Source organism: Ambystoma mexicanum, chromosome 1q, assembly GCF_040938575.1.
Source record: "Ambystoma mexicanum isolate Mex_15411 chromosome 1q, UKY_AmexF1_1, whole genome shotgun sequence".
NCBI lineage: Eukaryota > Metazoa > Chordata > Amphibia > Caudata > Ambystomatidae > Ambystoma > Ambystoma mexicanum.
This window is the reverse complement of record NC_090922.1, coordinates 637968081-637983240: the sequence shown is the minus strand read 5'-3', so window position 1 is coordinate 637983240 and position 15160 is coordinate 637968081. Positions and strand designations below refer to the sequence as shown.

Sequence of the window (15160 nt, the reverse complement as noted above, 5' to 3'; positions counted from 1 at the left end):
CCTGAATGGGAGATTTGGCCGGATATCGGCTGCTCGAGAATTCCGAATGGCCGAAAAGTTCGACCAAATCCTGCATTCGGTGCTAAGAGCTGGAGGGGTGGCGGGGGTGTCTCCTGCACCCTTGTTCACTATAATGTGAGGGGGCTGCAGGGGTGTCCCCCGCAGCCGATCCCAAAAAGCAAAAAAACAAAAACAAAACAAGAAAAGGACCCTGCAGCACTGGTTCCCGAACACAGAAGTGAAAGGGTACAGGCGTCGCAGGGACACAGCAAGGTAAGTAGGGGGATGGGTGTGGGGGTGTGGGTGGGGGCCAAGTTGGAAATGTTCAGCGGAGAAAAGACTGAAGGTTATTTCAGAAATATAATTTTCGGTCTTTTCTCCCTCGAACATTTCCGTCACAGGCTTCCAACGCTGATCCGTTGCATCATCTACAAGGATGTTCCCAAATTCTGGAACCTTCTGCCTGTCAACACCAAACTCGCACCCTCACTGCTACATTTAACGATGCAGCGCAAGACCCTCCTCTTGAAGGAATGGCTCTTCCTTAACAACCGTTAACCTCGCCACCTAACCTGAGACTGCGATCTGCTCCCCCGTTTCCTCCCCTGATTGCTTGTCGATCCCTTGCTGCCAAATTGCCTGCCCTTTCTGGCCCCTGTTAGCTCCCCGCTCTCTTGTATTGATCCCTTGCGGTCTGCTTACCTCGCCATGTATTCCGCCCTCTGAATTGTAAAGTGGTACATTGTTTCTCGGATCTAGGTCCGAGCTCAAAAAATACTCTAATAATGATAAAAGGCAAACTCACACCGGTCTTCCTCTGGCATCTAATAATTTATCATATGTAAATTATTTCTGTTTGAAATTACATCCTGTTTCAATGAAAAAAAAACAAATAAAACGGTTATTATTTTTCTCCAAATTCCCATGTAGAGTTGGGTGTTTTTTCTCTTTCACAGGTTTGCGATATCGGCATCTATAATAGGAAGGATGCCCATTCGTAAGGTGTCAACTCAAATGTTAAAACCCAAAACAGTAACAACCATGAATTATCAAGGTCTTCGCCCACCCCTGTTTTTCTGCACCTTTCCTGCTCCCAATGACCTGCACCACAAAGACAAAAGTCACCCACGCCGACGCAAGACGGGAAAGAAACAAAATGGACCAGATGGCCAGGCGGCACTGGTGGAACATCAAAGGGGATCAAACAGCGTCAGAAATGTGAAAGGCAACCATGCAATCACCAGAAACGGTGCAAATGGGGCCAAAAGACAACCTCAACTGTGAAATCTAAGCTAAAATCAAACACCCGGAGAGATGAAGAAAAGGAGCGATTGTAACACTGAACGCTGTGTTGCCAACATTGGGCCTCATTACGACCCTGGCGCTAATGGGTTAACGGCGCCGTAAAAGGCTGCGGCGCCGTTAACCCATTAGCGCCTGATTATGAGGTCCCTTTGTGGGACCCGACCTTAACGGGTGGTCTACACCAGCCGTTAAAGTAGGGACCCGTAAAGGGACCTTGGTGCTAAGTACGGTACCGCAATTTGCTGTACCGTACTTGGCACCTTCCCCATTCCCATAGAGCCCTATGGGGTGAAAATGGGAATGGGGAAGAGCCATGGTTCAATGGGGAATTACCGCCCCGCCAACCTTGGAATGGGGTGGTATTCCCCATTGAACTATGGCGGACCCGTTACAACACCGGCACCAAAAATGGTGCTAATAGCGCCATGGTTTAGCGCCAGTGTTGTAATGAAGGCCATTGTGTTTTTTACTGTGTGTTGATAACAGATTTAGGTTTTAGCCGAGTAGCTCTCATACCAGCAGGTGCAGGTCCATTGGGCAAGAGGCTAGTTCAAAGTGGACACGGGCAAGAAGTGGCAGTCCTTGCAGCTGCCTTAGGGCAGGAGTGATGTGGTAACCACCAAAATGAACAGGGCAGTAGCTTGAAATACGACCTTCAGGCGAGCAAGGGTGCATTTAGGCAACCCAACCAAGACCAAGGTTTCCTGTGTCAAGCAAAGAAATTACTAGGGCTTGAACTAACATGCAGGCATAATTGGTTGCTGGGGCTGGGGGGCTGCGGGGGCTATAGTCCCAGGTCTTTTGGTTGTAGCACTGGATAGAAGCTCAGGGGTTACAACCAAAAAGGCTAGCTAGTCCCCAGTCCCAAAATTAGCATAGCCCCATATCTTCTCCAGACCCAGCAACACCCCTGCAGCGGATGCATAACCTTATTAACCAACAGCAGAGACAGGATCGGCAGTTGGGGTACTGTGTCATTTGGAGTGCTTTATTCCCTGTCAGCGTGGGTATTTCTGCATTACTCTGGCCGGATTGTTCATCCCCAATGCTTGGATAATTTGCTCCAGGTGCTAAACATGCTATTTGTGCCTTGAGGGTGAGATTTATGCACCAGGGTCGCTCCTATGGTGCTATTTCCGCTAGAACAGCGATCAATTGTGCCCTCAATCCTTCCATACACATATGCATGTTTTTGGAGTGGGAAGTACCACAGTCCACGTTCAGCAGGCACAGCTTGAAAAAATGGGACATGTATCGTGTATATTTCCCCCAAGGCACTGGGCCCCTTTTCACACATTCCCTCAACTGGTTATATAGGGCAGGTACTTAAACTTGCCATGGAGAAACATTTTGAGCAATATAACAATTTTTGTCAGATGTGTTACGGTAATTTCACCAAAGTGGCATTACGTCATCCGAAACCAATCCAAGGTTTCCTTATTTTCAATATATATATATATATGTTGTTACCACTTGCTGTTGAATGACCAAGGGAACTTTGGGGCGTCTTGCGTCATGCTAGGGTTGCAACATCGCAGTAGGAAGTCAGGCCGGCCTGAGCTGGCCTAGGCAGGCCGCCAATCCAAGCTACAAAGCTGCAACAACAAATCACTACACAAACAAGTGATGGAGTAACTCAGCTCTCTGAGCAGCGGGTCAACCAGGGTTGTCAGTCCTTCTGCCTTACCACCGAGAGCCGAATGCAATCCGGCCAGTTATGAGAAAAGAAATTAGGACATCACAACAGATTAATGGCAGTCATCAATACCGGGTTTTCCAAACTGGTTACACGAGATCTCTACGCCAAGTCACGCCCTGAGAGAGTCCGTGAGATTGTGGCCTAACCACTGCAAAGGCTGGCAATTGGATCACCAAGTAGGTGACTGCTCTGACCTGCTGAGATTTCACAGTCGCCCAACGGGAGGCAGGACCATACAATGTGAAGCCAAAGGATTTATCCGGATTTTGAACTGGCCAGTCAGTGTCAACTTCACAAAATACTGCTGTGTTTAAAAGGACTGTTTTTTTGAACATGGAAAGTGCAACTGCAGGCACTGGGGCAGAGGCGTCTTCATGGGAGGGCAAAACGGGGCACTTGCCCTGGACCCCCACCTTGGAAGGGAGCTCCACTATGCTGCCTGATCTAAAGAAGTCACTAATTTTAAAGAGCACACGTCATGTTATTATAGGGTGTGCTCCCGGGGCTCTAAACATATTTCCTGTCTGTTGTTGACAAGAACATTCTCCTCTGATCAATTCATCCTGTTGTGCTTTCTGTGTTTGCTGTGGTATATATAGTTGGCGCATTCACACGGCACAACTCTGTAGCATTCTCACCTTTCTGTGGGGATTATACTGATCAAGTGAAATAGCCGAAGTTGAAATGCATATTGATACGTGTCAGGGTGGTCCAGAAGATAGCTCCGTGTGCCCAGCACTGATTGCAGAGATCTGTGTTCACATGCAAGATCACAATACCAAATTCCAGCAAGGCCGACTCAGCCTTTCCCATGTCTGAAGATGAGAAACCTGCATGTACATGTACTTAGTTTTGTAGCACAATAGGTGCTATTATCATCAATGTACCTGCACCATATAGCGAATGCTATGGAGACTAACATAGCATCAGTGTAGTGAAGGTCTAGACATTTCTGCTCAGATGGGGACAAGTAAAGCCTAGGCTGCTACCGCCAATGATGATCATAACATGTTAGTCCAGACAGGTGATTGGATATCCAAATTCAAGACTGTGGAACCCAAGCATCCATGTTTGTATCCTGGCTTTGCCAGTAGACGATACAGTGACTCTGGATCTTATATCAGTGGCGTTATTGTGCTGTCTTCCGTGAAAAGGTTTGCCATCTGAAACGCAGGTGGCATTGCTTAGCCTGTTACCTCATATTTCTTATACGTAGGCCATTTGAGTGGAAGGGGTTCTAGAAAGAACAGGGCAGACCACATATTGCAGGACTCTGGCAAGCACATTTCAAAGGCTGCTTATTTGACAAAGAAAAACCAGTTTGCTTTTTTGTACAATTGAAAGGTTTTTCTGCACATCTGTAAATAACAATTTCACGAGCCTGTGTTTTGAGTGTATTTAAAGCTTTTAAATACTTACATCTTTTAAGATCACATCAGTTAGAATGATTGTACTTATACTCATACTTCCCTTGATGATGGAGACAATGAAGCTAAAATCATTCCCATTTTGCTATTATAACATTTTGTTTTTTAAAACGGCCATATTGGGTTATGTGCTTTGCGTACTTTCCACGTCTGTTCTATAAAATGGGATAATTTTAGTTCATGGTAAAAACTGGAAAAGAAAGTGGTGAATTGCCGGTATTGCAGAGTGGACGTGAAATCCCAGCTTCACTTTAACAAATGTGTGATCCTGGGCGTCTCTTTTAATCTCGCATTGCCGAACCTGTTAAAATTGCCAGTCCCTAAATCTTTCAAAATTGTCAGCCCTTTTTCTCAGAGTATGATCCTCAAAAAAGCCTCACTCATGGTTTGACTGGCTGTGGTGTTGCTCCCTCTATAATAATAATGACCATTGATTATTGCACACCACTTGTTTCTTTGCTGTCTAATTGCAACAGTACTAGAGAAGCATGTTTCCCTTCTAATCAGTGTGCCTGGATACAGACACCTTCCTGGTAGCTTCTAATCATCATCCATTATCTATGCTATGGTATTCATAGCTTTCTCCTTGCTTCCAATTGCTCTCCTGTATCCACGTTTCAGCACTTTTGCATTCTGTGAGGCATCTAATCTGAGTTTTCTGCCTATTCTGGATTATGTGCACCTTTTTCATATGCTGTGTGTCCTGCATTTATACTATGGCCAGTATACCTTCCTTGCGGCTATTGATGAAAAGGGCCCTGTACCTTTGCTAGAACAAAAGTACTCTTGTTGTGGGCTGCTTTTGTTGCCCTTGAAATGCTACTTGTTTCTCATTCTGATTACAGAGAGAATGAAGAGGGTTAGGGGACGGAACAGGAGTTTCCCATGTTTATTTTGATTGCTGCCTGGCAGTATATTAAGCTATGGGTGGTGATCGCAACTGCCCGGCGGGATGAGGTGGAGCCACTAAATATTCTGGATCCCTTAATCACTTAGGTTCATTGGAGGGGAGCCCCAAAGGTGTATGTGTCCCAGGCCCCAAAAGTGCTTAAGATGGTCCGGCTCTGGGGTTGCACCAGAGGGGCTACACCTGAGAGAGAGCGCTTCCTCCGTTTAGAAGAGGGAACCTACAGGACTACAGTTTTCTCCGATGAGCACAGCTGAATTGCACTGACATCAAAGCAAGAGCTTCAATCAGCCAGTTGTGATGTCTGGGATTAGTCGTAGCTGGAGCGGGATGCAGGAGCACCTGTGTACCCCCGGTGTGCAGGAGCACTGCTGAGGGTCATTGAGTTGCCAGCTGGTGAGCTGCAGTGTGCGTGTCCTGGTCACGACAGTGCGATGCCAGATAGCTGGGAGCAGTGGTGCCATACTTTGCAATCAGAAGTTACCCTTGATCCAGTGCCATGCTGAAGGTATCCTGCATACGCAGGCTGGCAGCATGGCGTGGACCATTGCCTTGCTGATTAGGCATTTTGTTTGCATGGGTCAGTTTAAGGACATATGTGTAGGGATTGGGGAAGACCCTGTGTGCACCAAATATAGTGGGGGTATTGCTTATACATATCCATGGTCATTCTGTTTAGGGCAGGTCACGGAAGACTGTGGATATAACCTCCTGTGGACCAAATTTTTTCCAAGTTCCCTAATTTGTACTGTTGAGACTTAGTGTGCAAACAGTGCTCTAGTGTTCACTACTGCCTAAATGATTACTGATAGAGCCCAGGAAATGTACATCTAGAATATTGCTCCCTGCTTGCTGGAATCCCTGATCGACTTTTTGCGACACAGTCTCCTATGACGACCATGGAGAATGTGGTTAATGAGATGTCTATCCAGTCTCGTGTGGAAGTTAAGGGATCTGATCAAGATCAATTGGATTCCAAAACATGGCAGTCTATTATGGGAAGAATCTTTCGACAATATTATACCTCAGCTTCCGTCATACAGATCTGATATGGCCTGCCAAAATGATTTGACTGTGTCACTGCCACTTTTCAATATGGTGGATTCATCGGAACCAACTGATTTGATGTAATGTCATATGGGGCTTGGGGTTGGGTTGAAAAACAATGAACAGCAACCTACAGTGACTGGTCCAGCGATCACTGTTAGTATGACTGCCCCTGGAATTTTAGCGTTTATGGGTCCCTCCCCTCAGAACACTCTTACCCATTTTAAGGATGTTGGAGAAAGAATTGATATTGATATTTAATTTCCATCGCGCTCGTACACAAGTGTTTCAGAAAGAAAGAATGGCCGACTTTTCCATTGAAAAAGACATTTGCACAAAAAAATCTAAAATGCTCGAGATCTGTGATCCTGACCGTAGAAAGTTGGTTAGCGATCATAGGAATCTTGTCACTATTAATGTGGATAGATCAGAGAGATATGAAACCAGAGAAGCCCTGAGAAACAAGGTCATCTTCTGGTTGCGGTGTAGAGTGGGTCCTGGTTGTTCCCGAGCTCAAGATATGAGGCTTTTGCATAGGGTGCAAGTTAAGGACGGGTCATGGGGATAACAAGGACTGTATTATTATTGGTTGTGGCCAGAATAATTTTCCTTGTTTTTTGAGACTTTGTAAAAATGTGAATTTTCCATCTTCCATGACAAATCTAAAGATTGTACTGGACTAAGTATGTTTTTATATCATGTCGTAACCATGGAATGTTATTTATTTAGCTATTTTTGGCCATTTTGAACCATTTTCTCCTGATGTTCTAAAATGAAGATCAGTGCTTGATTTTGTGTTGCTTGTGTGTCCTGTCTGCGCTCTCATGCCCTTGGGCCATTGTCCCAGGGTGTTACAAATAAATAAAAAATAAAATAAATGAATGTCACAACTCTAAAATCGCAATATAATCAGCCAATTGTGATTTCAAAACCCTTTAAAGGAGTGTTTTTCTTTTACTTACTAGAGGTTTATTATATACACGGCCATTTTTGTGTCACAACTAGAGGGACATAACATAAGCAGACACAACTCCATAATATAAAGGTAAACACAGCAAGGCATTAGGATTGCGCTACTATTATCAATAAGGGTTCCTGTTTCCCATGTTTACTGATTTGTACCTGTAAATAGAGACATAAATCACCCTTTTGCCATTCATTATATATTTAGAAAGGACAGAAAAAAGTGGAAATGCAGGACTGCCCAGTGGGCACATTACAGAAATGTTGAAATGGTGCAAGTGCAGTTCTGCATTCTATTAGCACTAGCATAAACAATGTGCTAGTCAGAAACCATATCTCTCCAATGCATTTTTACACCAGGACCTACTTTGCCCTATCACTAACACAATTCAGTTTAAGCGCTATGGAAAACATTACCAAGGTGTGTGGAAATGGCATTCTCCATGTCTCATGCTGTTTACTGTGGGTTTCCTGTATTTTCTCATTTTCAATGTATTACATGACTTTTCATTTCCCAACTGTATTCAATGTACTGCATGAATTAATTTACCAATGTATTGCGTAACTTTTATTTTTCCCAAATGTATTTTCCTCTGTTTCCCCTGCATTGTGTGGGTGGTCGTGGAACCCAACACCATGCTCCCTCTAGGAACCAGTTCTACCTGTTGCTCAGCTGCAGGCTGGGATTGGCCCTTTTCCACTCTTTCTCCCATTCGCCCCTCATCCTATAATTTCAATCTCCCCTGTGACCTGACACCAAACCTCCATGAGGCCTGCAAAACAAGTTCCACTTGTGACCATCATGGGTAGTCGGGGCGGAACAGGACCAAGTTGGGCCCTTTCATTTTTCCCGTCTACGCTGCACCCTATAGTTTCTAGCTCCCCTTCCCTGGAACCACACAGAAACTTGTTCTCCCCTGGGGCCGGGATGGGGGAGCCCTGGAAGGCCACTTGTCCCACACCATGCAATTATCCTCCCCTCACTCTCACTCTCTTATTTGATTGCTGGCAGAGGTGTTCTGAAGAGAGGGAGGCAGAAAAGCTCAGTAGGCCCCTTCAATGGGTACCCTGTCTTCCCTTCTCCGTCCTTCTCCTCTCATTCCTCCTGCAACCTGCTATACTTGTCCACCAGTAAGGCTCCTGGCCTCACTGCCCGGCTCCCCCTGTCCTCTCTCTGTGTTTCTCTGCCTGCTCCCCCTGCCTCTCTCTCTCTCTCTCTCTCTCTTTCTGACTGCCTCCCTCTCCTTCTCTTTCTGTGTCTCTGTGCCTGCCTCCCTCTCTCTGTATGTCTCCCAGTGTCTCTGTGTTTGACTCTCTCTCTGTGCCACTCTCTCTCTGTGCCTCTCTCTCTGTGCCTCTCTCGCTCTCCCTCTGTGCTGCTCACTCTCTGTGCCGCTCACTCTGCCTCTCTCTCACTCTCTCCATTGCTCTCTCTCTCTCTCTCTCTCTCTTCCGCTCTCTGGGTGTGCCTAGCCAGTATGCCTGCCATCAATGCCCCACCTTGTGCCCACAGCCCAGTGCAGACAATCATTCATGTCCAGTGTTCCTAACTTACTCTGCTGGCAATGAGCCTACTTCTCTGCCTGTAATAAATCTGTTCCGGATTTATGCAAAGACTTCAGTGCCTTCTTTTGTGTTCCCACTTTTCTGTGTAGCCTGCCTGTTATTTCCAGAGGGGAGGGGGGACTCAGTCTACATACACAAAACACCCTCACTGGGGTCTGTTAACTCCCTAGCCCAAAACTGTAGCCCTGCCTGGGGTCTCCCTCACAGCCTCCCCCATCTTGGCCTGCACTTCCACAGTTTAAAAAAAATAAAAACTTGAAAAGAGTATGATTTTGCACAGGTGCAAAGGTTCAGTAATACAGCCGCTGGTTGTCAATCATGCCTTGCAGGCCAATGGCTTTGCAAAGTAACACAACATGGAAGCTTAAACAGTTTTTAAAGTGAAAACGGATCCAGGTTCAATGGACAAGAATCCAGCCATGTAAGCTCCCCTTAGAGGAAGCCAAGCACTACATTTCTCATTTCAATAAGCATGAATAAATACTAGTTGCAACTTATTTTTTTACAGACCAAAAAATAAAAGTGGATGATTACAGTTGGCAGTGTTGAATAAAAATAAATATCATGAAACCTAGAGCCTTATATTTACATTGACCCACTTCTGAGCAGACATGGTGTTGGCACCCGAGTTCATATTAGTAGATGTTCATACCAGATATCCAATATGAAGCCTATACACTATACCATGTTCCACGTCTGCGGCAGCATGGTGGACTCTAATTCATTTCTGGCTCTGTCTCTGCCCATAAAATTTTGATAGCCCCCTGCGTTTATCCCTTGCTGACAGTAGCCCGTCCACTTGCTTTAGCAGTCATGAGAGTTGCCAAAAAAAGAGAGCACAGATTTTTTAAATCTATAACTCTGAGTCATTTGGTACCTCTGTATGTTTCTTCGTCTTTGTCTTTTCGCTCCTTCTCCTCTTCGTCTTTCTTTTGCTTCTCCTCTCTCTCCCTCGCCTCTTCTTTCTCTCGCTTCTCTTTGTGCTTGCAAACCCCTGCATCTCGTGCCTTCATTTCTTTGTTGTCAGTCTTCGGGGCTGCTTTCTCGCTGGAGTCCTTGTTTAGCTTGTCTTCTTTGGTGTTCTCATTTTTATTGTCCCGATTATCTGCAATCATCAAATAATTAGACTGAGATGTGAGAGGAATGGGAATTAGAAAGGCAGAAAAGTAATACAATAATACCTGTGCAAGGTATGTGTGTTTGACGACTCCGGAACACAATGGAGCTTGTAATTACGTGGAGGGGACCTGTTAGGTTTACACTTTTGAGTAAACATGTTCCTGCCACATAATGTTCCTCATATGCATGGCAGAGTGCAAAATGGGAGTGCAGAAAGGTGCCATTCAAGCTTGTTCACCACCCTTTTTCACTCTGCCATGGACATTGTACAAAAGCTGCCTGCAGGAGTCGTTTACAATGGGTTCCTTTGGAATCCGCCTGCTATTTCCTGTAGTAAAATGGAGGCAGATTCCATGGGAATCCACAGCATTTTCACCAGCATGAAAATACATGCTGGTGCAAATGCTGGAGTTGTTGTATGTCAAAGAGGAAGTGAGAAGCAGAATCAAGACTTACGATCTGCGCCTCCTCTCCACTGTACAAGTCAATCAAAATGAGTCGTGAAGTAAATATAATGCATAAGACTTTTACCCATTAGATTTACTTCTGGCTCAACGAAAATGAGCTCCAAAGCTTCAACCTATTACATTCTGAGAATCTTAGATTTGTGTGACATCAGGTGGGTGGCGCCATGGCATGTGTCGTCCTTCACTGGAATGGCCCATTGTACTCTCTCATTTCAGACAAAAGGTGTTTTTCATACATAATTTTAAACCCACCATAAGCTTGCTGGAGTTTGGTAAACATGTCCCAATGCTCCAATCGTAAGCATGTCAGACTGCGCCACACTAATGATCCCAACTGAGGGTGAAACGTGTATGTGGCTGTCTGCACCCCAGAGAGCTACCTGTTGCGGCTTGAGAAAGCTATACATACCCACAATGCAAATCTCAGTGATTCAGAACTGAGGGTGAATTTCCAAGGATGGCTACTCAGGGCTCGATTCATAACTTGACGCAGTGAACATGCCAAAGAACACGATTCACTGCGCCAAATGAGGACGCCCAGACTCCACCAGTATTCTCAAGTGGGCCTGGGCGTCCTTGTAGTGCACGACAGTGCACCTTCAGGATTGCGCCTGTTTTAGTCATATAACGGACGCAATCCTAAAATCTCCTGAACAGCATTTTTGTAAAATAATGACATATCCATTATTTTACAAAAATGCTGCTGAGAACAAATTTTTGTATAATAACGACATATTCGTTATTTTACAAAAATGCTGCTGCGAACACAGGTGTATATAAACACTTTCCTATACACAAAAGTAATCAGCTTCAACGTTGAAGCTGATTACTTTGGTGTATAGGAAAGTGTTTATATACAACATACGGGTGTATATGAACACTTTCATTTACACCAAACAAGGCTTCTTGTGGCACTCCCCCAGTATAACGGCTCCAAAATCGTACCGTATGTGTGCACGATTTTAGAGCACATATAAAACTGGAGGAGTTCCACAAGAATAGGCTTCCAAAAAGCCAGGTAAGGAATGTGGCGGTTGCTAGGTTGGTTTCCAACCCATCCTAGCAACCGCCACATGTATTCCAAAAGTGGCGCATTCCTACCGAATTCGGAAGAATGTGCCATCTTCAAAATAGGTATTCATTACCGACAGTAGGTCGTTAACCCTTTTAACGACCGTTTCGGTACTTAAGACCAGGTTGAGAATCGGGCCCTCAGTGGCACTGTGACATGTGTACTAGTTTGCCTGAATGGCCTACTCTGTCAGTTGGACTACACACCAACTGAGAATCTGGTCAAAACGTTTTAGAAAGGCAAACCTCAGGAATGGAAACATGGTGACTTTAAAGAAACGCCATCATCAAGTAACAGAGAGAGTGAGAGTAAATGCTCATTAGCAGAGCATGGGAAGAGTTGTGGGATTCCGGCCTCACAGCCTGCCAACAAGAGTGTAAATCAACAAAATGTAGGGATTCCACCGGACAGACACGTTATTGCAGTCATTATCCATGCTAATGCCAAGGATAGTATTCAACTTGCAGTGGGAATGCGTGCATGTGGTATGTACACTTACCTGTGCATCCCTAATGGAGATTCCGTTTTTCATTGCACTCCATGCACAAAACACCTTCCATACTGCCATCTTTTGTTCATTGTGAAGACAGGAGTATACCAATTGTATCTCCATTGAAATGTAATATATGTGCATTTTTCTAATGCACATTCATTGTGGCTTGTACTTTTGGTGGATGGACAAGCCCCAACCTCCCCTCAACACCATGAGGTATTCCCACGTTCATGACTCGTATAGCCTCTAGGGTCTCTTCATAGGGTTGTGCTTGAAACTGGTATTCACAGAACTCGGACACCAGGAGACCCTCGTAGCAATCTTCATATCCTGTGTTTTTTTGTTACCCATCAATTTTTGACATGCTGCTTAAAGCCAACACCCAGCAAAAACTCTAACGCACAGAACACACAGTGTAAGTGCATACATGTACGCTAGCATGGTAACTTCAGGCCTGACCCCATCAGCAAATTAATTGGTATCTCTACTCTGCTCCTTCTGCACCCATTGACTCACACCTTTACCCCACATTGCTCATTTGCTTACTTAATTTCAGTATTGTTTTTGATACTGAAGGCCATGAAACCCCTCACCAGAAACTGCACACCAATGCCATAGCTTCCACGAGGCTCCATGCCATGTACGGTACTTTCAGCCAGTCCATCTTTTTCCTGCCCTTTACATGCTAGGATTTGCAGTGTTGTTTTTTCTATATGTGTAGGTTGTGACAGACATGACTCTAGCATGGGGGGGCCGAGGATTCTTCACAACCTGGAGTAGGTGGCCTACCAGGGCAACGCCAGAGACAGACCTACCTAAGAGTCAATGTGGCGGAGTTGAGCGGGACTCCTTTCCCCACCTCCCCAATATGCATGGAGCCATTTATGTACATTTGTGCCTTTCTTTAAGCTGATGCCTACCAGCCTCTGTCCTGGCCAGGTCACTCCCTATAATCTTTCAGGCGGTTCCCTGGAGGCAGCAACATACTGAGTAAAAGCGGGGATAAAAGTACCACAATGCACCTGGGCCCAACAGACAACACCTGGCCTGGAAGAGGCATAATGGACTGGTTACCCAAATTAAAATGTACTACGCTTTCCCACTCAGGAGCCATATGAGAAACCCAACACCTACCCCTCAATCCCCAGACTGTCTCCAGGGGAGCAGCAGCATTCGAGCTGGAACCTTGAGGAAGTTTCTCAGCATTGGAGGAGATCAGGAAACACTCCCCAACACTTGTGTGTAGTGTACAATGACTTACTTGATCCAGGAGGAGAATAGAGAACAAACTACCACAGCGACCGCATGTCTGGCTGCGAAGAAATTGAGACTGAAAACACGGGGGGAGAGGAGGAAGATCCCTGTGAAGACTTCCTGGGAGCATTCTAGCTCATAGGGGAGGAGTTGGGATTAGCAACAGAGATTGGACCAGGGAAGTAGGCGACTCAGGTGCCCAATGGGAGCAGAGTGAACTTTCTAGAGAGAAAGGGATGGGCTATAAAAAGCCAGAAGAGACAGTCTGCAATGAGAGGTGTTCGGGTGAGGTCGGAGGAGTAGCAGGAGGTCCAAGAGACCAGAAAGGAGTGTGCCTCAGGTGCATGAGGACACGGAGGAGACTTTGCGCTTGTTTGGAGAGAGTGAAGTCATTGCTGTGATTGAGAGTGTGGTACAAATGCTTCCTGTATGCTTGGCGGTGAGTGATAGAGTGGTTTGAGATACATGAGGTAGGAGATCAGGAGAGAGGTGGGGAGTTGAGAGTGTTTGAGAGAGAGCAGGAAATAGAGAGAGAGAGAGAGAGAGAGAGAGAGAGAGAGAGAGAGAAAGAGGTAAGAACAGGAAAGTTAAGTTGGAGGCAGGGATAGGATGGTGGATAAATACAGAGGAGGGAGTACAGAGAGGAGGAGGAGCAAGAATAGGAGGGGTGTGAAGGGATAAGACCAGGAAAATGAGGGTCGTACATTGGAGTGAAAGGCAGAGAGTCTTAGACAGTAGGGGTCCTTGGCTGTAGTGAAGCAATATTTGTCAAGATCTTTTTAAGAGAAGGGAAGTCAGGGCTAGGTCAAGGGAAAGCAAACGGGGACCATCCATAGATTTGGAGCCCCAGTTATCTTTTTCTGTCTGGCTTTTTGTTTTAATAAAAACTGAAAAATTATTAACTGACCATGTGACTTACTGAGAATCTTGTCACCATGTCTGCAAGTTATGACATGAAAAGCACTGTGGGATAAACAGCTAAGACTGACGCAAGGACATTGTGCCGCCTGGCGGCAGCCCTGCATTGCCGTACTACCCCTGAAGGTATTACTTTAGTTTATGTCAATTATGGAAAAGAGGATTCACCATATTTAATTAAGCTTGTTTTCCGGCACCACCACAACCCCCGGTTTCTGCTACGGTTCCCCCCCTTCGCCTTCACTTTTTACCTATGTCCACTTACAACCTCATTCACGGCTCTGGGTTCCTATGCCAACCCCACACAGGTAAACAAGCACATTACAGACTGTGTAAATAAATACCTGGCCCTCGTCTGCTGATGCCAACCTGAGCGTGAATGGCCAAAGGCCTGTTCCAGCACAATCAAGAGAGAACTGGCACCCTTTCCATGAGCTGGTCATTCTTTTAGCCAATCAGGAGCCTCACCTATTCAACGCCTTTACCAGATATACCAATCCTCAGCCTAGCTTTGCTCATAGCCTCCAAAATGTATTTAACTGCACATATCAACACAATAACGAAAGCGTGATTTGCCCTTGCAGAATCTAAGGCAGGGCCATTATTGTGGGTGCAATAACGAACCCCCGATTAGACTCTGCACACTCCTTGGATGAAGTCTCCCCATCATCCATTCACCTTTATTTAGACAAAGTCCCAATTTGCATTTAATCCACTTTATTTGTTTGACCGCATGTCTACAAGAAGATCATTCTAACCTCAACATATTTCGCCAGACAGCAGGAGAATTCATCTGTAAAGGTAACAGTGCACACTTAACTGCTCGTGGATAACTCGTTTACCCTAGAAGAGCTCTGATGAATCCAATCACAAATTGCCTTTTGACTGAAATGCAGGTAAAGTTGCAATTAGGATACAACGGC

At 45.4% G+C, this 15160-nt stretch overlaps 1 protein-coding gene across 2 annotated transcripts in view; it reads right to left on the bottom strand.

The window, feature by feature from the left end:
• ABCA4 (ATP binding cassette subfamily A member 4) overlaps positions 1-15160 on the bottom strand; it is a 1737150-nt gene that overhangs the window by 503654 nt on the left and 1218336 nt on the right. For both annotated transcript variants that reach the window (XM_069641223.1, XM_069641222.1), the window contains exon 20: positions 9792-10019. In XM_069641223.1, the coding sequence (XP_069497324.1) occupies positions 9792-10019 (228 nt within the window). The remainder of the gene's footprint in view (positions 1-9791; positions 10020-15160) is intronic.